The sequence below is a fragment of the Gorilla gorilla genome, chromosome 16, assembly GCF_029281585.2.
Source record: "Gorilla gorilla gorilla isolate KB3781 chromosome 16, NHGRI_mGorGor1-v2.1_pri, whole genome shotgun sequence".
NCBI classification, from domain to species: Eukaryota; Metazoa; Chordata; class Mammalia; order Primates; family Hominidae; genus Gorilla; species Gorilla gorilla.
The window spans coordinates 57943197-57965851 of NC_073240.2; the positions used below are offsets into that span (position 1 = coordinate 57943197).

General features: G+C 37.6%; 1 protein-coding gene across 16 annotated transcripts in view; it reads left to right on the top strand.

The window, feature by feature from the left end:
- The window catches only part of TCF12 (transcription factor 12), a 368210-nt gene that overhangs the window by 255240 nt on the left and 90315 nt on the right, over positions 1-22655 (top strand). For all 16 annotated transcript variants that reach the window (XM_055364027.2, XM_055364030.2, XM_063699019.1 and 13 more), the window contains 2 exons: positions 16534-16669; positions 22152-22204. In XM_055364027.2, coding sequence (XP_055220002.1) covers positions 16534-16669; positions 22152-22204 — 189 coding nt within the window. The remainder of the gene's footprint in view (positions 1-16533; positions 16670-22151; positions 22205-22655) is intronic.

The following is a 22655-nucleotide window of genomic DNA, read 5'->3' on the forward strand; positions in this document are numbered from 1 at the left end:
TAAACCAACTCATTCAGAGAACTAAGAAGTTAGTTACTCAAATAACATGAAGAGCATCTTTTAAGTGTTTGAAGCATAATTCGACTTTTCTATAACTTTGAAGGTTAAAAAGTTGGACAATAGGTAGAAATTAAGCATTCCAGATTTCAGCTTAATTTTAAAAAGAAATATTGTTATGTGTTGAGCTGTTAATGGCGTAGAATATTAAACCTTGGTAGATAAATGACTTTCCTCCCACTGGATGTTTCCAAGCAGAGGGTAGACATCCACTTTACTGGTATTTTATAATAGATTACAGTACCTATTGTTGGATTGAAATAAAAGACCTTAAAAGGGGCATGGTGTTGCATGCCTGTATTCCCACTCCTCTGGAGGCTGAGGCAGGAGGATTGTTTGAGCCCAGGAGTTCAAGGTTACAGTGAGCTATAATCGCACCATTGCACTCCAGCCTAGGTGACAGAATGAAACCCTGTCTCTAGAGAAAAAGAAACAGAAGACCTTAAAATGTTCCTCAATTCCATGAGCTCTCTAGTGACAAGTAAAAGGCTTTCCAAATGGTGTTGATGATCCATCTGAGGTTGGTGACCAGAAATTACTGTTGACACTAACCTGTATGATTGTGTATGTGCTTCAACTTTTATTCTAATACTACCCAGCAAACTACATGTATAAGCACAGACAGCAAATGGTTGAATCAATATAGTGATCAGGATTGCAGGCCAGTTAGCTAGGTTAACAATGATGATACTACATAATAACTAGCATGTATCAGTCACTTGACCCTATAAGCATAATTTCATTTGGTCCCCGCCATACTCAAGTGGTGATATTGTTGCTGCTGTTGCGTCTGTTATTATTCCTCCCATTTGATAGCTGAGGAACCTGAAGCCTCAAGAAGTTACATAATTCACCCAAGATTTCATAGCTGGTAAATATTAGAAGGATAGGAGAATTGATGTAGTGATAAGAGAATGGTTGAAGTACTAGACCAGGTTTCAAAGGAAGGAAATGAAGCCATGATTAAACTTTGTGACTGGAAAAAAGGTCAAGATATTGGTTGTTATGCAGTGAAAGAGCAGGTGCAGTAAGTAATAAGGGAATGATGGCACTATAAGAACAGGAGATTATGTCAAAGAGTTGAATATTGGACTTACAGATTTCCCAAGTCAAGTGGTTTCCAGGGCTAACAATCTAGTCCTCCTTTGGGGAGTAGATTGGTGATTTAGGGAATTGTTGGAGTCACGAAGATTAAGAAGACGTAAGACTAGCTCTTGGATTGATGTGGAAGCTATCCAGAGATGATTGACTCATAAGATAGCATGTGAAGGGGGGCCTACATGCACACTAGTTGGCACACAGTAGGCATTGAGAAAATGTTGTTTGAATCTGAACCATGTGATCTAGGAAAGAGTATATAAGTAAGGCTAACAAGCCATCAGCTGCCTGCAGAGTGATGTGCATTTTGTGGGTTGTTTGGAACATAGGTAAATAAATTGTTTTGTGGAAAGAAAGTCTGATCTTGGAGTATCAGGCAATAGACAATTTTTTTTTTTTTTTTGACATGGAGTCTTGCTCTTGTCACCCAGGCTGGAGTACAATGGCATGATCTTGGCTCCCTGCAACCTCTGCCTCCCGGGTTCAAGCAGTTCTTCTGCCACAGCCTCCTGAGTAGCTCGGATTACAGGTGCCCCCCATCACACCCAGCATGATCTCAGCTCACCGCAACCTCTGCCTCCCAGGTTCAAGCAGTTTTCCTGCTTCAACCCCCAGGTAGCTGGGACTACAGGCGTATGCCACCACGCCCAGCTAATTTTTGTATTTTTAGTAGAGACAGGGTTTCACCATGTTGGCCAGGCTGCTCTCGAACTCCTGACCTCAGGTGATCCACCTGACTCAGCCTCCCAAAGTGTTGGGATTACAGGCGTGAGCCACTGTGCCCAGTCAATAGACATTTTTAATGTCCTATTTTTGTTAAAAGGCCAGAGAGAGAGAGAGAGAGAGTTGGATTATGCAGGGCCTACTTGGCAGGGAAAAAACTTCATTCATTCTTTCTTTTATTTTTATTTTATTTACTTATTTATTTATTTATTTATTTTGTGAAACAGATCTTGCTCTGTCACCCAGGGCAGAGTGCAGTGGTGTGATCACAGCTCACTGCAGCCTCGACCTCCCAGGTTTGGGTAATTCACTGCAGCCTCCTGGGACTGCAGGCATGTGCCACCACAGTCGGCTAATTTTTATATTTTTTAGGTAGAGGTGGGGTTTTGCCATGTTGCCCAGGCTGCATTCATTGTTTCTTTCTTTCTGTTCTCTCCATGAAAATTGATGGTTATACTTTTGATGATACTTAGTGCTCGTTGGAAGCAGTTTCAGAAAGTCCGTTTATTCTTTCGTAAACTTACTTCAGGAGAAAAGAGCCTATTAAATAATGGGTAGAGATTTGATGCCATCTCAAAACAGAAAAAAGAGGTGACTGCATACTGGCTATTGCATGATAAGGGATTATTGTCAATTTTGGAGCATGTAACAAGGGGTAGGAGATGGCAGAACAAATGAAGCCGGAACAACAGAATGTTGACATCTGTCATAGCTGGGTGATAGGTACATGAAGGTTAATTGTACTTTTTTTTCCTACTTTTGTGTATATGAAATGTTCTAAACTAAGAAGTTTAATGTTTTGAAGACGTCCAGTATGTAATGTTTCATTTTATAAAGTATTGCATGCCTAACTATATGCCTAATGCTATATTGGGTTTTTTTACTCTTAATTATACTTACAAAAATACAAGGAATTGAGAAGAGAAGATACTTAGTTGCTCCATGTTAAAGCTAGTATTAAAGAGAAAAAGAGTGGCTTCAAAGTATTAGAACTCTTCTGAAAATAGTAGTGCTACTTAACACCATTTCTACGAATACCAAAGAGAAATAAGATTTCATCTCTTGTTCTTCTAATGTTAGCACCTCACACAGCTGGCTTCTTTGTATTCATTAAAGAAAAGGTGCAAAGGCGTACTGGTAACACATAGGAAAACATTCAGTTAGCCCTTTTTAATAAGAGAGTTATAAATTCAGGCATTCAGAAAAACTACTCACTTTGAAGTAGACATGCTTAGAGTATGCTCACTACTAACCTCACAAGACTGCCTTCAAAAAATCCCCTATAGCATTTTTGGAAGTTGGACTTTTTATGGAAGCCTATACATTCCTAAAGGAAAGTCATTCTTATTCCATATTTGTAATTATTTAAATATTGCATATATTAAAATGACATTTAGCTTGTTCTCTTCATATTTCTTTTATTTGTAAGAAGTCTGTCTGTATTGATCTACATCCCGGATCTCTCTACTGTGATATCTTCTCATTGGCTGATAAAAGATTTGGGAGGGAAGTTGAGAAAAAAAAAAATTAGTGAAAAAGAAAAATTAAGATGGTAAAATTTCCTATTGTGACTAATAATTAAAGAAGATTAGGAAACTGAAACTACTAGATTGTCACGTTTTAGCACTGTAATATTACATGCGTAGTTTATTTTCTTTTTTTGAGCTAGAAAGATTGGGCTGATTGACTGGGCACGGGACTCATGCCTGTAATCCCAGCATTTTGGGAGGCTGAGGCAGGCGGATCAATAGGTCAGGAGTTCAAGACCAGCCTGGCCAGCATAGTGAAACCCCATCTCTACTAGAAATACAAAAAAAATTAGTCAAGCATGATGGTGCGCACCTGTAGTCCCAGCTACTCGGGAGGCTGAGACAGGAGAATTGCTTGAACCCAGGAGGTGGAGGCTGCAGTGAGCAGGAGAACTGCTTGAGCCTGGGAGACAGAGGCTGCAGTGAGCCAAGATCGTGCCATTGCACTCCATCCTGGGCAACAGAGCAAGACTCCATCTCAAAAAAAAATTTTTTTTTTTTAAAGATTGGGCTGATTTCGTTGGCAGGATACATTTGATGGATGACTGTCATCTTCTCAAACTTGCATGACACTTTATAGACAATATTTATTAAGTTTTCAAGAGGATATGTTGAGATTATAAAATTTGGGATTTGTAAAAGAACCAGTGTAACAGTTGGCTAGTGGTGGCTGGTGGTTTTGTATTGACCTAGGAAAGGATTAGAAGCATCTCAGGTTTTCTTTCACTTTGTTTTTCTGTTTCCCCCCTTCTTCCTCCCCCAAATTAATATATTGTCCAAAGTGTTCATAATGACTTGGAACTATTCAGGTTGCACAAAGCATTTAATGAAATCTTGTCTTAGACAAAACACTAGAGAGGATCATAATTAATGTCTCATTTTCTGCCAGTTGCTATTGATTACTCATTCAAGATCCCTTTGTTCTCAGAATGATAACTGTAGTTTGCATCACTATCTAATGAGATTCTCAGGATAGAATTCTTTAACAACATGCTGATAATTGCTAACATATCCCTGAAATTTCAATGTAAATGAATTTGCATCATAATACAATTATTTTACAAATGGCGATATTTTCCAAATTTGAAATGTGTTAGTTTTTTTAATCATTTGTAGAAAATTAACAGAAGACTGACATATTATTAAAGCCCAACATTTATTTTTTGCTCTGAGTTGCCCTCACCCTTCGATTTTGATTTGATTATGACTTGGGGTGAGAGACTTCTTTATCATTCTTGGGTTACTCTGTCATAATCTCTGAAACTTCAAATGGATTTACAGCTAAAACACAATGATTTTTCGAAATTAGAACAACAACTGCAAATATGGTAATACTATAATAATTCTGCTTTTAGAACAATTTTGTTTCTTGATCCCTCAGTGACAAAAGAAACACGTGGTACTATAGCATAAAGAATCTGCGAAATCGTAACAGTTTATGTATTCTGTTATAATTGTGTTTTATACCTTTCTATTCCTTTAATTTCCACATACTCCCTCCCCAAAAAAATGAATCTTTTGAACAGCTGCTTGCCTTTATGTATTTAAAACTGCATACCATTTCAGGGGTGTAAGATAGGCTTGAAATTAAGGAATTCTGTAGAATTCTTTAATAACACAGCAGAGGTTCCATGAATTTGTATCAGTATTTTAAATTTTTGGAGATATGTGACTATAACATATGAGGTACTCTCCATCTAATTTTCTTAAATAAATTAATAGGTAGTACTTCCAAATTTTAATCATAAAATGATGCTAATAATTTTTTTTTTTTTTTTTTTTTTGAGATGGAGTCTCGCTCTGTCGCCCAGGCTGGAGTGCAGTGGTGCGATCTCGGCTCACTGCAAGCTCCGCCTCCCAGGTTCCCGCCATTCTCCTGCCTCAGCCTCCCGAGTGGCTGGGACTACAGGCACCCGCCACCACGCCCGCCTAATTTTTTGTATTTTTAGTGGAGACGGGGTTTCACTGTGTTAGCCAGGATAGTCTCAATCTCCTGACCTCGTGATCCGCCCGCCTCGGCCTCCCAAAGTGCTGGGATTACAGGCGTGAGCCACCACGCCCGGCCGATGCTAATAATTTTTGACCTACGGTTAATTAGGCCCTTATTTGATGTGAAGTTATGAGTGGCTTGGCGTTTAAGCCAAGCCACTTAATAAAACCCAGTTCTGACAAAGTAAGCCTGTTTTTCAACACTTAATTTTCCCTTTCTGTTTTTTTTATTTTTTATTTTTTGGTCTCACTGTGTTCCCCCGACTGACCTCAAACTCCGAGGCTTAAGCAGTCCTCCTGCCTCACCCTACCAAGTAGCTGTAACTACAGGTGCACATCACTGTGCCTAGTTTATTTTCCCTTTTGAGAATAAAGAATATCCAAATTATTGCAGTATGATTCTGAATCCTCCTAGCTTACTGAGCGGCACCATTTTACATAGGATATTCTTCTGTCTCCCTACAAGATCATATTTAGAGTACCTTCTAATATAATTAACAAGAGTTCCCATTAAAAAAGGATATTGGCCAAGTCTACCTACTACTTTATTCCTTTCATTTACTTTTTGTTCATTATCACCACCAAAGCTTACACTCATCAAGTTCACATCTGGAAATCAAGCTGTTTCTTACAGATGAAGAGGGAGAAAAAACTTAAAATACATGTATCACATAGGCTGTTAAAGTTCCTTATTTTTAAAAATTGGAAATTTTGTTCACAGGCTAGAGGTTTGTCATATGTAATTCAAAATATAACTTACTTATTGTAGATTTTATCACGTAACCTAGGCCAGTCATCTAGGCTGCGTTAGTGTTTTGGGGGATAACCCTTTATTAATTATTCTCTAGTAGTAGATATATTTTTCACAGAGAAAAATGTCTAGATGACTGTATCTATATTTTAGATATATGTATTTCTATAAAAGATAGTCTAGATGACTATAAAAAAGATTATTTTCCAAGAATATGTTAAGAAATTCATACTATGTAATTTCAGAATACTAATTCTTTCTTGAATAAGATAGCTTGGCACAATAAAACTGCTTTGCCTAGTTCTATATCCTCTGGGATCGTTCTGTATTCTTTTTGCCGGAGATACCTCCAGGACAAGATCAGTAGTAATCAATAATGCTTCTCATTTGTTTTAGGAAGACAGAAGAATCAATAATATGAGCTGATACCTAATTTCATTTTAGGAGAAGAAAAATAAAATAGTTGATGTGTGTTTCAGTGTTGCCTAAATGTTTGAAGAATCAAATAAAGAAAAATATATTATTTTCTTAGTGTTAGAATATCAAAATCTTAGGCTTTTATAGTTTAGCACTTGATTTTTTAATTGTATTTTTTTCATTGGTTTGTTAAATATTATTTTGTAGACTGTCAAGTCCTTGTGGACAAAATTTCGTCTTAAACTTTTTGTATTTCTTAAGAGTACTGAAGAATTCATTTTAATTAACAGGATAAAATATGGTCTTGTATTCTTAAAAAGAAACAATTTTTTCTATATTTACTTTGCCTAATCTTATGGATCATGATACAGACTAAACACAGGAAAATGGTTATTTCTGTGATTAGGACAGCTGAATGAAGTGTAACCTGTGCATCTTTTTTGGCATTAATATTCACTGTGGAACAAGAAGACAGGGCATTTCCTAACCACATATCCAGATTTGTCTATAGTGAGGAAAAAGGTTTATCAACACTAAAACTGGTAGCTAGTAAACTTGTTTTTTCCAAAAAAAATTTGTTCTCCTTTTTTTCTTTCTTTACTATTGCACAGATAAAAAATCTGCCAATATGTGTTCTATAGTCATCTCAGCCTTAGGATTGTTATCCACAAATTCATTTATAAATCACTTACATGTTTTCAAGTTAACAATCTTAGAAATGATGCATGTTCCCGAGTTACTATGGAAGTCTTGTTGTATTGAGGAAAGGGCTTTCTGAGCAGACCTAGATTCAAATTAGGATTTCACTACTTGTTATCACTTTAATATGTGAAATCTATATAATACTTAAGATTGCTATAAATCCTAAATGAGATAGTACATTTGAAAGTGTATTAGGGAGTCCTCAATATTTTATTCTTCTTTGCTCCAGCTTTTTATTTTGAAAAGTTACCAACCCACAGAAGAGGTTGAAGAATAATACAATGAACACCCATGTGAACTTCATCAAGAGTCATCAGTTAACATTTCACCACATTTGTATATACACATTCCTTTTCTTTCTACTCATTCTGCGTGTATGAATATATGTTTCTGTGCTGCTTGTGACTTTATATACACAAATGCACACACTTTTGCTAAATCATTTGAGAATAAGTTGACATTTTCCTTTTTATTCTTGATCTTAATTGATACTGCTTGAATCTGTCACACCCTCTTTGGATTTAGCATCTGTCAATCCTCTCTAGGGATCTGTCATTTCTGCCCCTATTCTCTTGCGTATTTCCAACATCCTTTCTTACCATAGCCATTGGGAATTGTAACCCAGTCAGCTTGGATTCAGGGCAGACAAGGTCTCCTGAAATCTTAGATCACTTACTTAAGACAAAGGATTTATGCCCAGGAAACAGAATAAAAATATCATTCGTCTCATTTATTTTGTAATATTTAGAATGTAGTGAGTTAATGGGGAAATAAAAAATGAAACTGAGTTTTTTGTATTAACTAGGGCCAGTAACTGTGCTGTACACTTTTATTTTTAGGCCTTGTTTACTTCCCCCAACAACCTTGTGAACTGTTTGTAGAAGAGGGAAACAGACTTATTAATGTTAGATAATTTGTTCAAGATTACCAGTCAGGATTTGGATTCGGGATACCTAACTCCAAAACCAGTGCTGTTTCCAGAACATGAGTATTTGTGTAGACTTTCAGTCTACTTTTAGAAATATAGGAAATACACTTCCTGTTCGTTATTTAGATTATTTCTTTCCTCTCTCAGCCCTTATATTATGACTACTATTTGATTTCTTTGAAGAAATAATTCACTGGCTAACTTTTACTCATCTGAAAGTTTATGTTTACCTTATTAAGCAAACAGACTTCTCTTCACCACCCTGCGGACTTAGTCCTTTGTCCCTCCTCTGACGTATTAGATTAGCGGCCAAAAAAAAAAAAAAAAGTTCTATAAAGGGCCAGATAACAAATATTTTAGGTTTTAACAGACCATACGTTTTCTGTTGCAACACTGAACTCTTAACACTGTTGCATGAAAACAGCCATAGCCAATACATAAATGAATTGTGTTTCATTTGAGACTGTTTTTCAAGAAAAGTATTTTCAAAAACAGACCCACTTTCTCCTCTAAGCTCTGGTTTTTTGACCCCTAATATAAATCACTCTCTTATATTCCCATAAGAATTTGTATGCCAGGGAATGTTAGTGTAAGGGACACTGTTGAGAGACATACACACATCCCTCCTTCTGATATATTTGTTTGTGTGTATGTTATGACCAGCTTCATATGTGCCTTCCCCATGAGAAAATGCAGATGAAGTAATAAATGCAGCAGGTACCTCAAAACATATCAATGAAAGTCAGTTTGGCACTGAGCAGGAAAAATCCTGTTGAAATACCAATGATGTTTAAAGGAAACTTTAAGGTACTTGACCCCTGCCCTTAAGCATGTGGTAATAATATGTTCCATCTAGTGTACTACGAGCCATATTCTGATCTTGCCATTTAAGCAATATTGAATGTGCCCAGCCTGAGCAAAATAAAAGAAGGAAATTCAAAACGGATGTGACAATGGAAATTTCAGTATAACATCTATGGGAGATTTAATGATTCCTAGGTCATACTACTCTCAGATAACACCATCAGAAAATTCATAGCTGATGGTCTGTCATATAAATACAATACATATATGCCTATTGTTATATTTATATCGATCATTTTCTCCCTTTTATCATTTCTTCTGCAGGTTATTATTTTAATGGAGACTCTTTCTCCTTTAGGTCTGATAATTACATCTTTCTCTCCCAATGTACCAAATGTTGTATCTATTGGAATTTGTAAAATTAATGCTAAATAATTAAATTAATATTATGTAACCTTCATATACACATTGTATTGCCTGGTAATTGAAATTGTCTTCTCTCTACTTTCCTCCTTTATAAGGGAATGTGTCAGCTTTATCTAAAGAAAAGTGTACATTTTGAGGAGTCTGGAAAATTACATTCTTAATTATGAGTATTTCTGAAAGATGTGATGAATGACCTTTGGCTGGTTTAGTACATTGTTTGCTTCATGCTCCAACATTGTTGAATAAGCTTTAAAGAAACTGAAGCATTAAATGGAAATGAAAAGACATCATAGCAGAACTTAGGAGATGCAGCAGAAGCCATAATCAGAGGGAAATTTATTATTGTAAATACCTACATTTAAGAAGAAGCAAGTGCCCAAATCAGTAACCTAACTTCATACCTTAAGAAACAAGTAAAAGAAGAACAAACTGAATTGAAGAAAGCAGAAGAAGAAAGGAAATAACAAAAGATTAGAACAGAAATAAACAAAATAGAGACAAGAAGGACAATATGGAATCAACAAAATCAAAATTGGTTCTTTAAAAATATCAACAAGGTGACTTACACCTGTAATTCCAGCACTTTGAGAGACCAAGGCGGGAGGATCGCTTGAGGCCAATTCAAGACCAACTGGGGCAACACAGTGAGACCCCATCTGTACAAAACAATTTAAAAATTAGCCAGGTGTGGTGGTGCACATCTAGTCCCAGCTACTCAGGAGACTGAGGTAGGAAGATCACTTGAACCTGAAAGGTTGAGGCTGCAGTGAGCCATGTTTGTGCCACTGCACTCCAGCCTGAGCAACAGAGCAAACTCCTGTGTCAAAAAGCAAACAAAAATAAATAAAAAGATCAACAGAATTGACAAACCTTTAGCTAGATTGAGAAAAAAAAGAACAGTGTCAAATTACTAAAATCACAAATGGAAATAGAGGACATTACTACTGACTTTATAGAAATAGAAAGGATTATAAGAGATTACTGTGAATAATGGTGTGCTAAAAAAATTAAATAATCTGGATGAAATAGACAAATTCCTAGATATAAACACACTACCAAAACTGGCTTAGGAAGAAATAGAAAATCTGAACAGAGCTAAAACCAGTAAAGAAATAGAATTAGTAATAAGAATCCTCCCATAAAAGAGAAGTCCAAGGCAGGACCCAGTGGCTCATGCCTGTAATCCTAGCACTTTGGCAGGCTGACGTGAGAGGATCACTTGAGCCCTGGCGTTCAAGACCACCCTGGGCAATGTGGTGAGATCTGATGTCTACAAAACATTTTAAAATTAACCGAGTGTGATGGCATCCACTGCAGTCCTAGCTACTTAGGAGGCTGAGGCCAGAGGATCACGTGAGCCCGGGAGGTCAAGGCTGCAGTGAGCCATCATTGAGCCACTGCACTTCAGCCTGGGCAACAGAGCGAGACCGTCTCGAAGAAAAAAAGAAAAGTCCAGGACCAAACAGCTTCACTAGTGAATTCTACCAGTCATTTAAAGAAGAAATAATGCCAGTTCTTCCCAAACACTGCCTAATTAATTCTGTGAAGCCAGCATAATTCTGATATCAAAGTAAGACAAATATTACAGGATAAAGGAAATTATACATGAATATCCTTTTTAAATATAGATGTAAAAGTCCTCTACAAAAATACTAGCAGAGTGAATCCAGCAACGTATTGAAAAGATTATACATCACAGCTAAGGGAGTTTTATTCCAGGAATGCAAGGATAGTTTAGCCTATGAAAATTAGTCTGTGTAATTCTCACCACACTAATAGAAAGAAAGGGGAAAAAAACCCATATGATTGTCTCAATTGATGCCAAAAAAGAATCTCAGCTGAACATGGTGGCTCACACCAGTAATTCCAACACTTCAGGAGGCCAAAGCGGGCAGATCACTTGAGGCCAGGAGTTCAAGACCAGCATGGCCAACATGATGGAACTCTGTCTCTACTAAAAATACAAAAATTAGCCAGGCGTGGTGGCACACATCTGTAATCCCACTCCTTAGGAGGCCAAGGCACAAGAATTGCTTGAACCTGGAGGTGGAGGTTGCAATGACCCGAGATGATACCACTGCACTCCAGCCTGAGTGAGAGTAAGACTGTCTCCAAAAAAAAAAAAAAAAGATTCTGACAAAATCCAACACTCTTTCATGATGATAACATTTAACAAGCTAGAAATAGGAGGGAGGGAACTTAACTCCATTTGGTAAAGGTCATTTACAAAAAACCCACAGCTAATATACTTGTTGGTAACAGTGTGAAAACCATCTCCCTAAGATTAGAAACAAAACAGTATTTTCTACTTTTACTGCTTACATTCAGCATTGTACTGGAAATTCTAAACCAGGGGTATCCATTCTTTTGGCTTCCCTGAGCCACATTAGAAGAATTATTGTCTTGGACCGTACATCAAATACACTAACACTATGATAGCTGATGAGCAAAAAAATAATAATAATAATTGCAAAAAAATCTCATAATGTTTTAAGAAAGTTTACGAATTTGTGTTGAGCCACATTCAAAGCCGTCCTGGGCCACGTAACCCACAGGCTGTGGGTTGGACAAGGTTGTTCTAAACAGATTAGTGGCTGGGCACGGTGGCTCATGCCTGTAATCCTAGCACTTTGGGAGGCTGAGGTGGGTGGATCATGAGGACAGGAGTTCAAGACCAGCCTGGCCAACATGGTGAAACCCCATCTCTATGAAAAATACAAAAATTAGCCGGACATGGTGGTGCACGCCTTTAATCCCAGGTACTCAGGAGGCTGAGGCAGGAGAATCGCTTGAACCTGGGAGGTGGAGGTTGCAGTGAGCCATGATTGTGCCAGTGCACTCCAGCCTGGGAGCCTGGACGATAGAGTGAGACTCCATCTCAAAAAAATAAAAAATAAACAGATTAGCTAGCCAAGAAAAAGAAATAAAAGGTATCCAAATTGTAAAAGAAGTAAAACTGTCCTCATTTGCAGACGATATGATCTTATATATACAGAATTTTAAGGAATTCACAATAAAACTATTAGAGCTAATAAATAAATTTAGTAAAGTTGCAGGATGTATGGTTTATTAGTAATAAACCAAAAATAAAATTAAGAAAACAACTCCATTTACAATAGTATTTAAAGCAATCAAATACCTAAGAATTAATTTAATTTCTTTAATTTTTTTTCATTTCCCTTGAAAATCACTAAGAATTAATTTAAACATGAAATATAAGACTTGTACCCTGGAAACTACAAAACACTGCCAGAAGAAATTAAACAAGACTTAAATAAATGTAAACACATCTGGTATTCAGTCCATTCGAACACTTAATATTAAGACGTCAGTATTCCCCAAAGCAATCTGTGGATTCAATGCAATTCCCATCAAACTTCCAATGGCCTTTTTTTGCAGAAATGAAAAAGTTGTTCCTAAATTTATATGGAATTTCAAGATCCCAAGTAGCCACAACAATATTGAAAAAGAACAGTGTTGGAGTAGTTACCCTTTCCAATTTCAAAACTTACTACAAAGCTACAGTTATTAAAACATATAGACCAATGGGATAGAATTTGGAGTCCAGAAGTAAACCTAAACATCTATGGCCGATTGATTTTCAACAAGATACCAAAACTACTGAATAGGGAAATAGTATTATCTTCAATATATGGGACTGGGAGAACTGGATATCCACATGCAAAAGAATGAAGTTGTACTTCTTCATCACAACATATACAGAAATTATGATAATTATCATTATTTTGAGACAGGGTCTCACTCTGTCACCCAGGCTGGAATGCAGTGGCACTATCATAGTTCATGCAGCCTTAACCTCCCAGGCGCCAGCGATCTTCCCACCTCAGCCTCCTGAGTAGCTGGAACTACAGGTGCACACCATCACACCTGGCTAATGGTTTTAATTTTTTGTAGAGATGGGACCGCCCTATGTGGCCCAGGCTTGTCTTGAACTCCTGGGCTCAAGAGATCTTCCTGCCTCAGCTTCCCAAAGTAGTAGGATCACAGGCGTGAGCTGCCACGCCTAGCCTACAGTAATGAACTCAAAATGGATCAAGGACCTGAATATAAGAGCAAAAAACTATAAAATTCTCAGGAGAAAGTCTAGGAGTATATCTTCATGACCTTCAATTTGGCAGTAGATTCTTAGATACAACATCAAAAGAATCAGCAGCAATATAAATACTTCATTAAAATTGAAAACTTCTGTACATCAGAGGACATTATCAAGACAGTGAAAAGACAGTCTACAGAATGAGAGAAAATTTTGCAATTCATATATCTGATAAGCCTCGTATCCAGAATATATAAACAACTCTCACAATTCAACAACAAAAAGATAAGCCAGTTAGAAAATGGGCAAAGGACTTGACTAGACATTTTTCCCAAGGAGATATTCTAGTGTACATCAAGCCCATGAAAAGATGCCCAGTATCACTAGTCATTAGGGTTATGCGAATCAAAACCACTGCAAGTGAGATACCACTTTGCCCCTCAAGGATGGCTGTAATTTAAAAAGCAAACAGAAACTAGGCAAGGATATGGAGAAATTGGAACCCTTGCACATTGCTAGTTGGAATGTAAAATAGTGCAGCCCCTGTGGAAAACAGTTTGGCAGTTCCTCAAAAAGTTAAACATAGAATTACACATATGACCCACCAATTCCACTGCTAGTTATATACCCAAAAGAATTGAAAACAAGTACTCAAATACTTGTACATGAATATACATAGCAGTACTATTCACAGTAGTTAAAAGCTGGAAACAACTAAAATGTCCATCAGAGGGTGAATGGATAAACAGTTTGTGCTATAGCCATATTAAATGGAATATTATCCTAAAAAGGAATGAAGTACTTTGATACATGCTGTAATATAGATGAACTTCAAAAACATTCTAAATGTGAGAAGTCAGACACAAAAGGCCACATATTGTATGAGTCCAATTGTGTGGAATATCCTGAATAGGCAAATCCAGAGAGACAGAAATGGATTAGTGGTTGCCATGGGCTAGGGGAGGGTGGAATGGAGAGTAAGTGCTTAATGGATCTGGAATTTCCTTTTGGGGTGATGAGACTGTTCTGAAACCTAGAGAGGTGATGGTTGAACAACATTTTTAATGTACTAAATGCCACTGATTTGAAATGAAATGAAAACATTCAGTGTTTATGTTATATAAATTCCACCTCAACTTTTTAAAAAGCTCAAACACCAAAGAAAAGTCATTTAAATGAGAGTTTTTCTTGACTGTTAGACTGGAGGCAAAGATTGGGCTATTAGGGCTACTGTTCCAAAGCTCTGCTCCTGCTTTTTGACCAGAGCTGAGATTTTATTTCTCAGTTCCTTTGTGATACTCGGTGGCTGAAACAACTACTTTTTAAGAGTATGGTGATGGCAGTAAGGGGTATTAAATATATGATGGGGGATTCGTAAATGTACCAGAGGAATCACAGTTCTTTTCACTTGAGAGTATCTTCTCAAGTGTATTCAACCCCCCTTCCTTTTGAGGTCTACTTTCCCTCTCCTGTCTTTCAAGTCTCTGTGATCCTGTTTCATCTCAGCTACCAGAAATGTTGGTGCAAAATTCTGCCAAACTAAAATTCTGCCAAACTAACCTCGTTTGTTTTGTGAGAGGGTTACTGCATTAGTAGGTTAGAGCTGCTGAATCTCTGAATTATAAATGAAGCACTTCACAAAGTCTCATAATGTCACTGTAGCATACCTCAGAGCTCTCTCCTCACCCTTGTCATCCTGATGGGTTTTCTCTTAATCACATTTTTGATGCCTAAGATATTAAAAAGGCTAGCATATACATTGGTTGACAGATTAAGAATCTGAAAAAGATGGGAGTGGGTGATAATGGTGGACGAAGTATAACAAGATGAATTTTATCAGAGATAAATGTTAAGTCTTGTATTTGGGACCAAAAAGCACAAACTGATCAAGTACTACATTGGAGGGACATGACTTAATAGCAGCAGATGCAACAAAATGAAGAACCACGTAAGCATGTGATCATTCTTAACCCCTTAATGTGAGCTAACATAAATAGATTGCTTAAATATAGTGTTAAAAAAGAGATGGTGAGGAGGACTCTCAAACTCATGTCATGACACACAAGTGAAAAAAGCAGGAATGGGCCAGCCGCAGTGGCTCACACCAGTATTCCCAGCTCTTTGTTAGGCCAAGGTGGGAAGATTGCCTGAGCCCAGGAGTTCAAGACCAGCCTGGGCAATATAGGGAGACCCTATCTCTACAAAAAACTTAAAAATTAGCTGGGTGTGGTGGCACATGCCTGTAGTCCTAGCTGTTTCAGCAGGCTAAGAAAGGAGAATTATTTGAGCCCAGGTTCCAGGCTATAGTAAGCTGTGATCGTGCCCCTGCATTCCAGCCTGAGTGACAGAGCATAATCCATCTCTAAAAAGAAAAAAGGAAAGGAAGAAGAACAGAATTTCTGCTGCCGTATGTGTTCATGAAAGTATTAAAGCAAAGACTAGTGACCATTTTTCAAAAATATTGATGATTAAAAAGTGTGATACCACACAGCCACTAAAGTGTCTTTCAACTCTAAGATTTTATGGATCTACATAATTATTAAAAAGCAGACAGTGTGGCTGGGCGCAGTGGCTTACACCTGTAATTCCAGCACTTTGAGAGGCTGAGGTGGGTGGATCACCTGAGGTCAGGAGTTTGAGTCCAGTCTGGCCCACATGGTGAAACCCCGTCTCTACTAAACATACAAAAATTAGGCGTGGTGCGCGCCTGTAATCCCAGCTACTCAGGAGGCTGAGGCATGAGAATCGCTTGAACACGAGAGGCAGAGGTCGCAGTGAGCTGAGATCTTACCACTACACTCCAGCCTGGGCAAATAAGTGAGACTCCATCTCAGAAAAAAAAAGAAAAAAAGGCCGACAATGTGAGGGTGGAGAAAAAAAGAGAAAGTAGGTATGGGCTGAAAGCAGTGGTCTAATTGAATTCAAAACGTACTTAATGGGTGCGTTCTAAGTTAAGACATTGCTGAAGTTGTAAATAATTCAGAAGTGATGAAATTTTCAGGTTTGGGTCGGTATCAGCAGGAAAATAACTTGTTTCCTTGGTCTTATTTTATAGTCTAGTCTCCTGAGACAAGATCTGGGGCTTGGGAGCCCAGCACAGCTATCTTCTTCAGGAAAACCTGGGACAGCATACTATTCATTCTCTGCTACAAGTTCCAGGAGGAGACCACTCCATGACTCTGCAGCGCTTGGTGAGTGTATCACACAACAAATGCCATCCCACAAATGTTGTTGTTGTTTTTTCCTCCCATAGTCTGTACTTCTGGCTATGCTTTTTTTTTTTTTCTTTCCGTTTCTTTGTTTAAGGCAGCGTCTCACTCTGTTACCCATGCAGGAATGCAACAGTACAATCTTGGCTTACCGCAGTCTCAACCTCCTGTGCTCAAGCCGTCCTCCCACCTCAGCCTCGCAAGTAGCTGAGACTATAGGCATGTGCCACTGTGCCTGGCTAGTTTTTTATTTTTTGTAGAGACAGGGTTTTGCCATGTTGTCCAGGCTGCTCTCGAACTCCTGATCTCAAGTGATCTGCCCACCTCAGCCTCCCAGAGTGCTGGGATTACAGGTGTGAACCACCGTGCCCAGCCCTGTCTGTGCTTTTAATTAGAAGAGAGTTGGATTCTTGGGTATCACATTGATGTCAGGGCTTATTTGCATAAGAATAATACATCCATTAGATATTTAATAAATGAAATTATCAAAATTCTTACTTTTATAAATACATTGTAAGTTTTTAATGAAAGGTTTGGCCATGAATAATTTTGGATGACTGTTCAATTTGTAAGCCATAATTTTAACAAGTTTCAAACAGCCAGTGTAATACTCTTGCTTGGTCCTCATATGAGCAACTAAGTAGTGAAAAATGAGACTTAACTAGTTTTCCTTCTTGTAATTAGAATTTCATGTTCTAATGTTAATAACTTAATTCTTTACTAAAAATGATATAACAACATTTGCAAGGTGGTTTTATATACATTCTCATCTCATCAGTTCACCAATCCTGCTAGTCAGTTGCTATAAATAGATTTAACATAAAAACTGAGGGTCAAAAGGGAGGGCAGGCACATTCATATAATTAGTACTTAGGATAAAATTTTAAGATTTTCTAACTCCAGGTTCATTGTCTTTTGCATATTACTTGCTTCTGCACTCTACTTTCTTTTTAATTGAGGTAAAATTTACGATATTAAGTTGTGCAGTTGAGTAGCATATACTACATTCACTACATTGTGCCGCTGTCACCCCTATCTAGTTCTGAAACGTTATTGCAAAAGCAAACTTTGTTCATATGAAGCATTCAAACCTCATTATTTTTTCATTAGCTGCCTTCTTTTATGTCTTACACATAGCCTAACCAGGCCAGTGCCTTTTGTGTTGCTGCTTACAGCAAGCCTTAGGTATTCTCTGATGCTTTATCCAAACTGTGTTTAAATGTCACAATTTCTGGTGATTTCTACCAAATATCTTTTAAACAAGATACTTAAAGCTGCAAAGCATTTTTAAATTAAAAGTGGGCCAGCTTCTAATATATAGTCCACCAAAAGATTATGTCACATTTTTTTATTGCACGGGCATTTGATGACTGCTTCATATTTATGTATCTACTTTCTATTAACCTGTGTTTTGGTGAAATATTCCTGGTCTCTGGGTTTAGGGTCTGCTTGTGGGTATAAAAGGGCACTATGATAGATCATCATATTCAGCATAGAGAACTCTGATTAGATGTATCCACTTCTCAGTATCATGGATGATTTAGTATGTGTACTATTAAGTCAGCCCAGGTGATTTAGACCAGTATACTTTTTGTTATTAAAGAAAGGATAAATTGTAAATGCATTTTTCCATCTCCAGTCTTGTTTCCTACCTAATGAGTTAGTCAGAATAGGAACATTGATTGGAGTCTAGACGTGTCAGTGTTACTCTAGAAAAATAACTTGTTAGTATGCTATATGAGTATATACTGTGACAAAAAGCACTTAGTACAAGCTAATACACTATTAAGTTCAGGGGGAAAATTAGTTATTGAAATAACTAAGGAAGAAGGGAGTAAATTTCAGAAAAATCCAGACTTAAAATTCAGGTTTTCTATAAATTAAAACTTGTATCTTCTTCATTTTAATTTTGATTATGATGCTAGACACTATTGATTGTCTCTTCCATGCCAGGGGCATTGCTGTACACACTACATTTTCGTAAAACCTCTGTGAGGTTGTAATGTTAACTTCATGTTACAAATGAGGAACTAAGACCCAGAGAAGCTAAATAATTTGGCCAAGGCTGAGTTGGGATATGGTAGTTCTCTTGATGCCCAGGGAGGTCCACCGATTTCCTGTGTAAATGTCACTTAGTGGGTTCTTACTACATTCTTTATGGCTGTTTCTCATTGTTAGCCGCTCTTTCTTAGCATTACAGTTATTGATAAAATCTCAGCGTTTAAAAGGACTCTTGAGATGATCTGCATCAACCTCAGCATCTTCACAAACTATTTAGGTGCTTTAGGAAATCAACATGCTGCATAACAGTATCTAATTACCCAATTTATAATCATTTTCCCCCACATTTTAATGGAAACCTAATAATAATGGCTAAAATTTGTTCAGTCTCATACTTGTGTTAGGCACTCCCCTAAGCATCTTTCACGTATTATCACAATACATGAAATACACAAAAGGATGTGTTACCCCCTTTTTACATGGAGGTAACTGAAGCTCAAAGAGGGTTAAGTAACTAGCTGCTGTATGATGGAGCTGGAATTAGAATCCAGCCAGCTTACTCTCTTTTTATTCTATTCTCTTATATTTATGTATTTTTCTTTTTTGAGACGGAGTTTCACTCTTGTCCCCCAGGCTGGAGTACAATGGCATGATCGCGGCTCACTGCAACCTCTGCCTCCCGGGCTCAAGCGAGTCTCCTGCCTCAGCCTCCCGAGTAGCTGAGATTACAGGCACAAGCCACTGTGCCTGGCTAATTTTTGTATTTTTAGTAGAGAAGGGGTTTCACCATGTTGGCCAGGCTGGTCTCGAACTCCTGACCTCAAGTGGTCCTCCTGCCTTGGCCTCCCAAAGTGCTAGGATTACAGGCATGAGCCACCGCACCCCGCCATCTCTTAGCTGTTATATTTTGCAACTTCCCAGAAGTGGTCGGTGAATCCCAGGCTCTCATGATTTTAAATCAGACGTTTTGTATTTGATTGTATAGTGGTGGGTAACCAAATACAAAAGAAAAATTTCTTTTCACATGGCAGTGGAAAAACTGGCCTGAACTAATCTTTTACTAATAATGACCTCTAAGTAGAATGATAGGCTCTAAACTGGTAGGGGCAGTTCAGTTGACTGTTTTCGTACAAGGAGTATGGCTTTTGTTCAAGGGAATGTTGTATTAGTTGTGAGTAGTTGGGGTTTTACAAATACAGAGTGTGCCAGATGTTGTTCATCTTTGGCACTTCTGTTTTAAGGAAATATAGGCTTGCCTCTTGGGGTCAGAAATGAATGCTTCCCCCCTTTGCTGTTGTGTACAGTTTTCTTCATATGCTACATATAAAGTTGCCTTTTTAACTTTGCAGCCTCCTGGGATATTCACTGTAGAGAATTCCCAGTCCAAAGTTAAATGGGTTAAACTGGGGCCGGGCATGGTGGCTCATGCCTATAATCCCAGCATTTTTGGAGGCCAAGGCCGATGATCACTTGAGGCCAGGAGTTCAAAACCAGCCTGGGCAACATAGTGAAACCCCTCTCTACAAACAAAATTTTTTTAATTAGCTGGGTGCGGTGGCACACACCTGTAGTCTAGCTACTCAGGAGACCAAGGCAGGGGAATTGCTTGAGCCCAAGAATTCAAGGCTGCAGTGAGCTGTGCTCATACCACTGCACTCCAGCCTGGCCAACAGAGCAAGACCCTTTCTCTGAAAAATAAATAGGTTAAACTGCATGTTTTATTGTATAGTGTCATTTATGGACCAGGAAAATATAATCCCAGCACTTTGGGAGGCCGAGGCCAGAGAATCACTTGAGGCCACCTCTACATCCATAGGTTTCTCATCTGTGGATTCAGCCAACCACAGATAGAAAAAAAAAAAAAATTTAATGGTTGATTGCATCTGTACTGAACATGCATTGACTTATTTTTTTCTTGTTATTATTCCCTGAACAATACAGTATAACTATTTACATAGCATTTTCATAGTATTAGGTATTATACATAATAATGTAGAGATAATTTAAAGTATATAAGAGGATGTGCATAGGTTATATGCAAATACTACACCATTTTATTTAAAGGACTTGAGCATCTGTCGATTTTTGTATCCTCAGGGATCCTGGAACCAATCCCACTGATACTGAGGAATGATTGTGCTGTGATTGTTTAATTCCCATTTTTACAGCTTTCAAAAGTATTACACTTTACATCAGCTTCCTCATGTGTTCTCTCTTCATAATAATGAGCCCCTCAGAAAATTCTGAATTTGATCCATTTTTTGTGTAAACCTGGAACGCTGTGTTTATCACTTTGTTTTACAGTAAATAAGATGAACAAGTTTTATATTTTACATATAAGTAAAATTAACTCATCAAGTAAGACTGGTTAACATATGAAATACTCATGTTTTCATTTATATTGATAAATTCTGAGAAAGAAATATACTTTCTCTGTCAAGTTATTTCCTGGAAATATAAACATTCAAGGACAAATTGTACAGTAATTAATGCTGTAGTTGTGGTTATAGCCACATAATGTTAAAAGTAAATGTGTCTAATACTGAATGATATTGCATTTGTCAATGCCCATATTTAATAGTTTATGTATCATATATTGACAGTATAACCTTAATTTTATTTCTTTATTTCAAATTTTTAAAAAACTGTAGGCTAGCAAGCATAGCATTAGCTCTCAGTTTTTAAAATATGCTTTTAAGCCTAATTCTCAGTGTGATGCAATCACTAAATATGACTCTGCTAAAGGAGTCATATTATCAACATGACCTGTTACACTAAGTGCCCCTCTGCAAATGAAACTGTAAAGTGCCTAGTATAGTACCTGGCACAGAACAGCTTCTTTTTTTTTTTTTTTTTTTTTTTTTGAGACAGAGGTTCTCTCTTGTTACCCAGGCTGGAGTACAGTAGTGCCATCTTGGCTCACTGCAACCTCCATCTCCTGGGTTCAAGTGATTCTCCTGCCTCAACCTCCCGAGTCGCTGGGATTACAGGCGCCCGCCACCACGGCCAGTTAATTTTTTTGTATTTTTAGTAGAGATGGGTTTCACCATGTTGGCCAGGCTGGTCTCAAACTCCTGACCTCAGGTGATCCGCCCACCTTGGCTTCCCAAAGTGCTGGGATTACAGGCCTGAGCCACCACATCCGGCCAAACAGTTTCTTAAGAAATGTTCATTCCCTTCCCTCATACTAGTTTGTTGTTTTCTTTCTTGTATTGGTTCATTTGCTGTCATCTTCCCAAATTTATGGGATATGTATTTTCAGAATGTATCACTTTTTTAGGAGAACCTGTTTTTCACTGGGACTAGTTAAAAGGAATGAGGCCCTCATTACTGTATTTTGCTGCTTACTCCCAAATATTGGAAAACAAGAAAGACACTAGGGGAAAAGTTATTCTGTTAATTTGAAGTCTTGATTTTTTTTCTGGTATAAATGCTGATGAAATGTATTGTTTTCCATCTGCAGATCCCTTGCAAGCAAAAAAAGTCAGAAAGGTGCCTCCTGGTTTGCCTTCTTCTGTAAGTACCTATCTTTTTTTAACTTGATGGTAAGCAAACTGATTTCAAGTGTTCCGTATTACCTTGCTACAAGGGTACATTCGATTGATGCGAGTGGGCATACTTCACATAATAATTGTTCAGTGCTTAACAAAATCATTGATTGAGGTAAATCCACATTTAATGTTTGGTTTTTAGATTTCTCTGCAATGATTTGTAGCTTACTCATACGCTCTTACTCCTTGTCCCTGTCATTTGAATTCCCCTCTTGGGAAGAGGACTAGGCCGGTAGCTGTCAAAGATGATCTCCTATACAGGTCTTTTGATGTTTAATTAGTCATTATGTTGCTGAACAGGAGGACAGACAGAGATTAATGGCTGAAAATCTTAGAAATTTACATTTGTAATAATCCCAATGGAGCTAAAGACATTAAGATTCGGAGTACATGTTTGGCTCAGCTTGCCTCAGTAG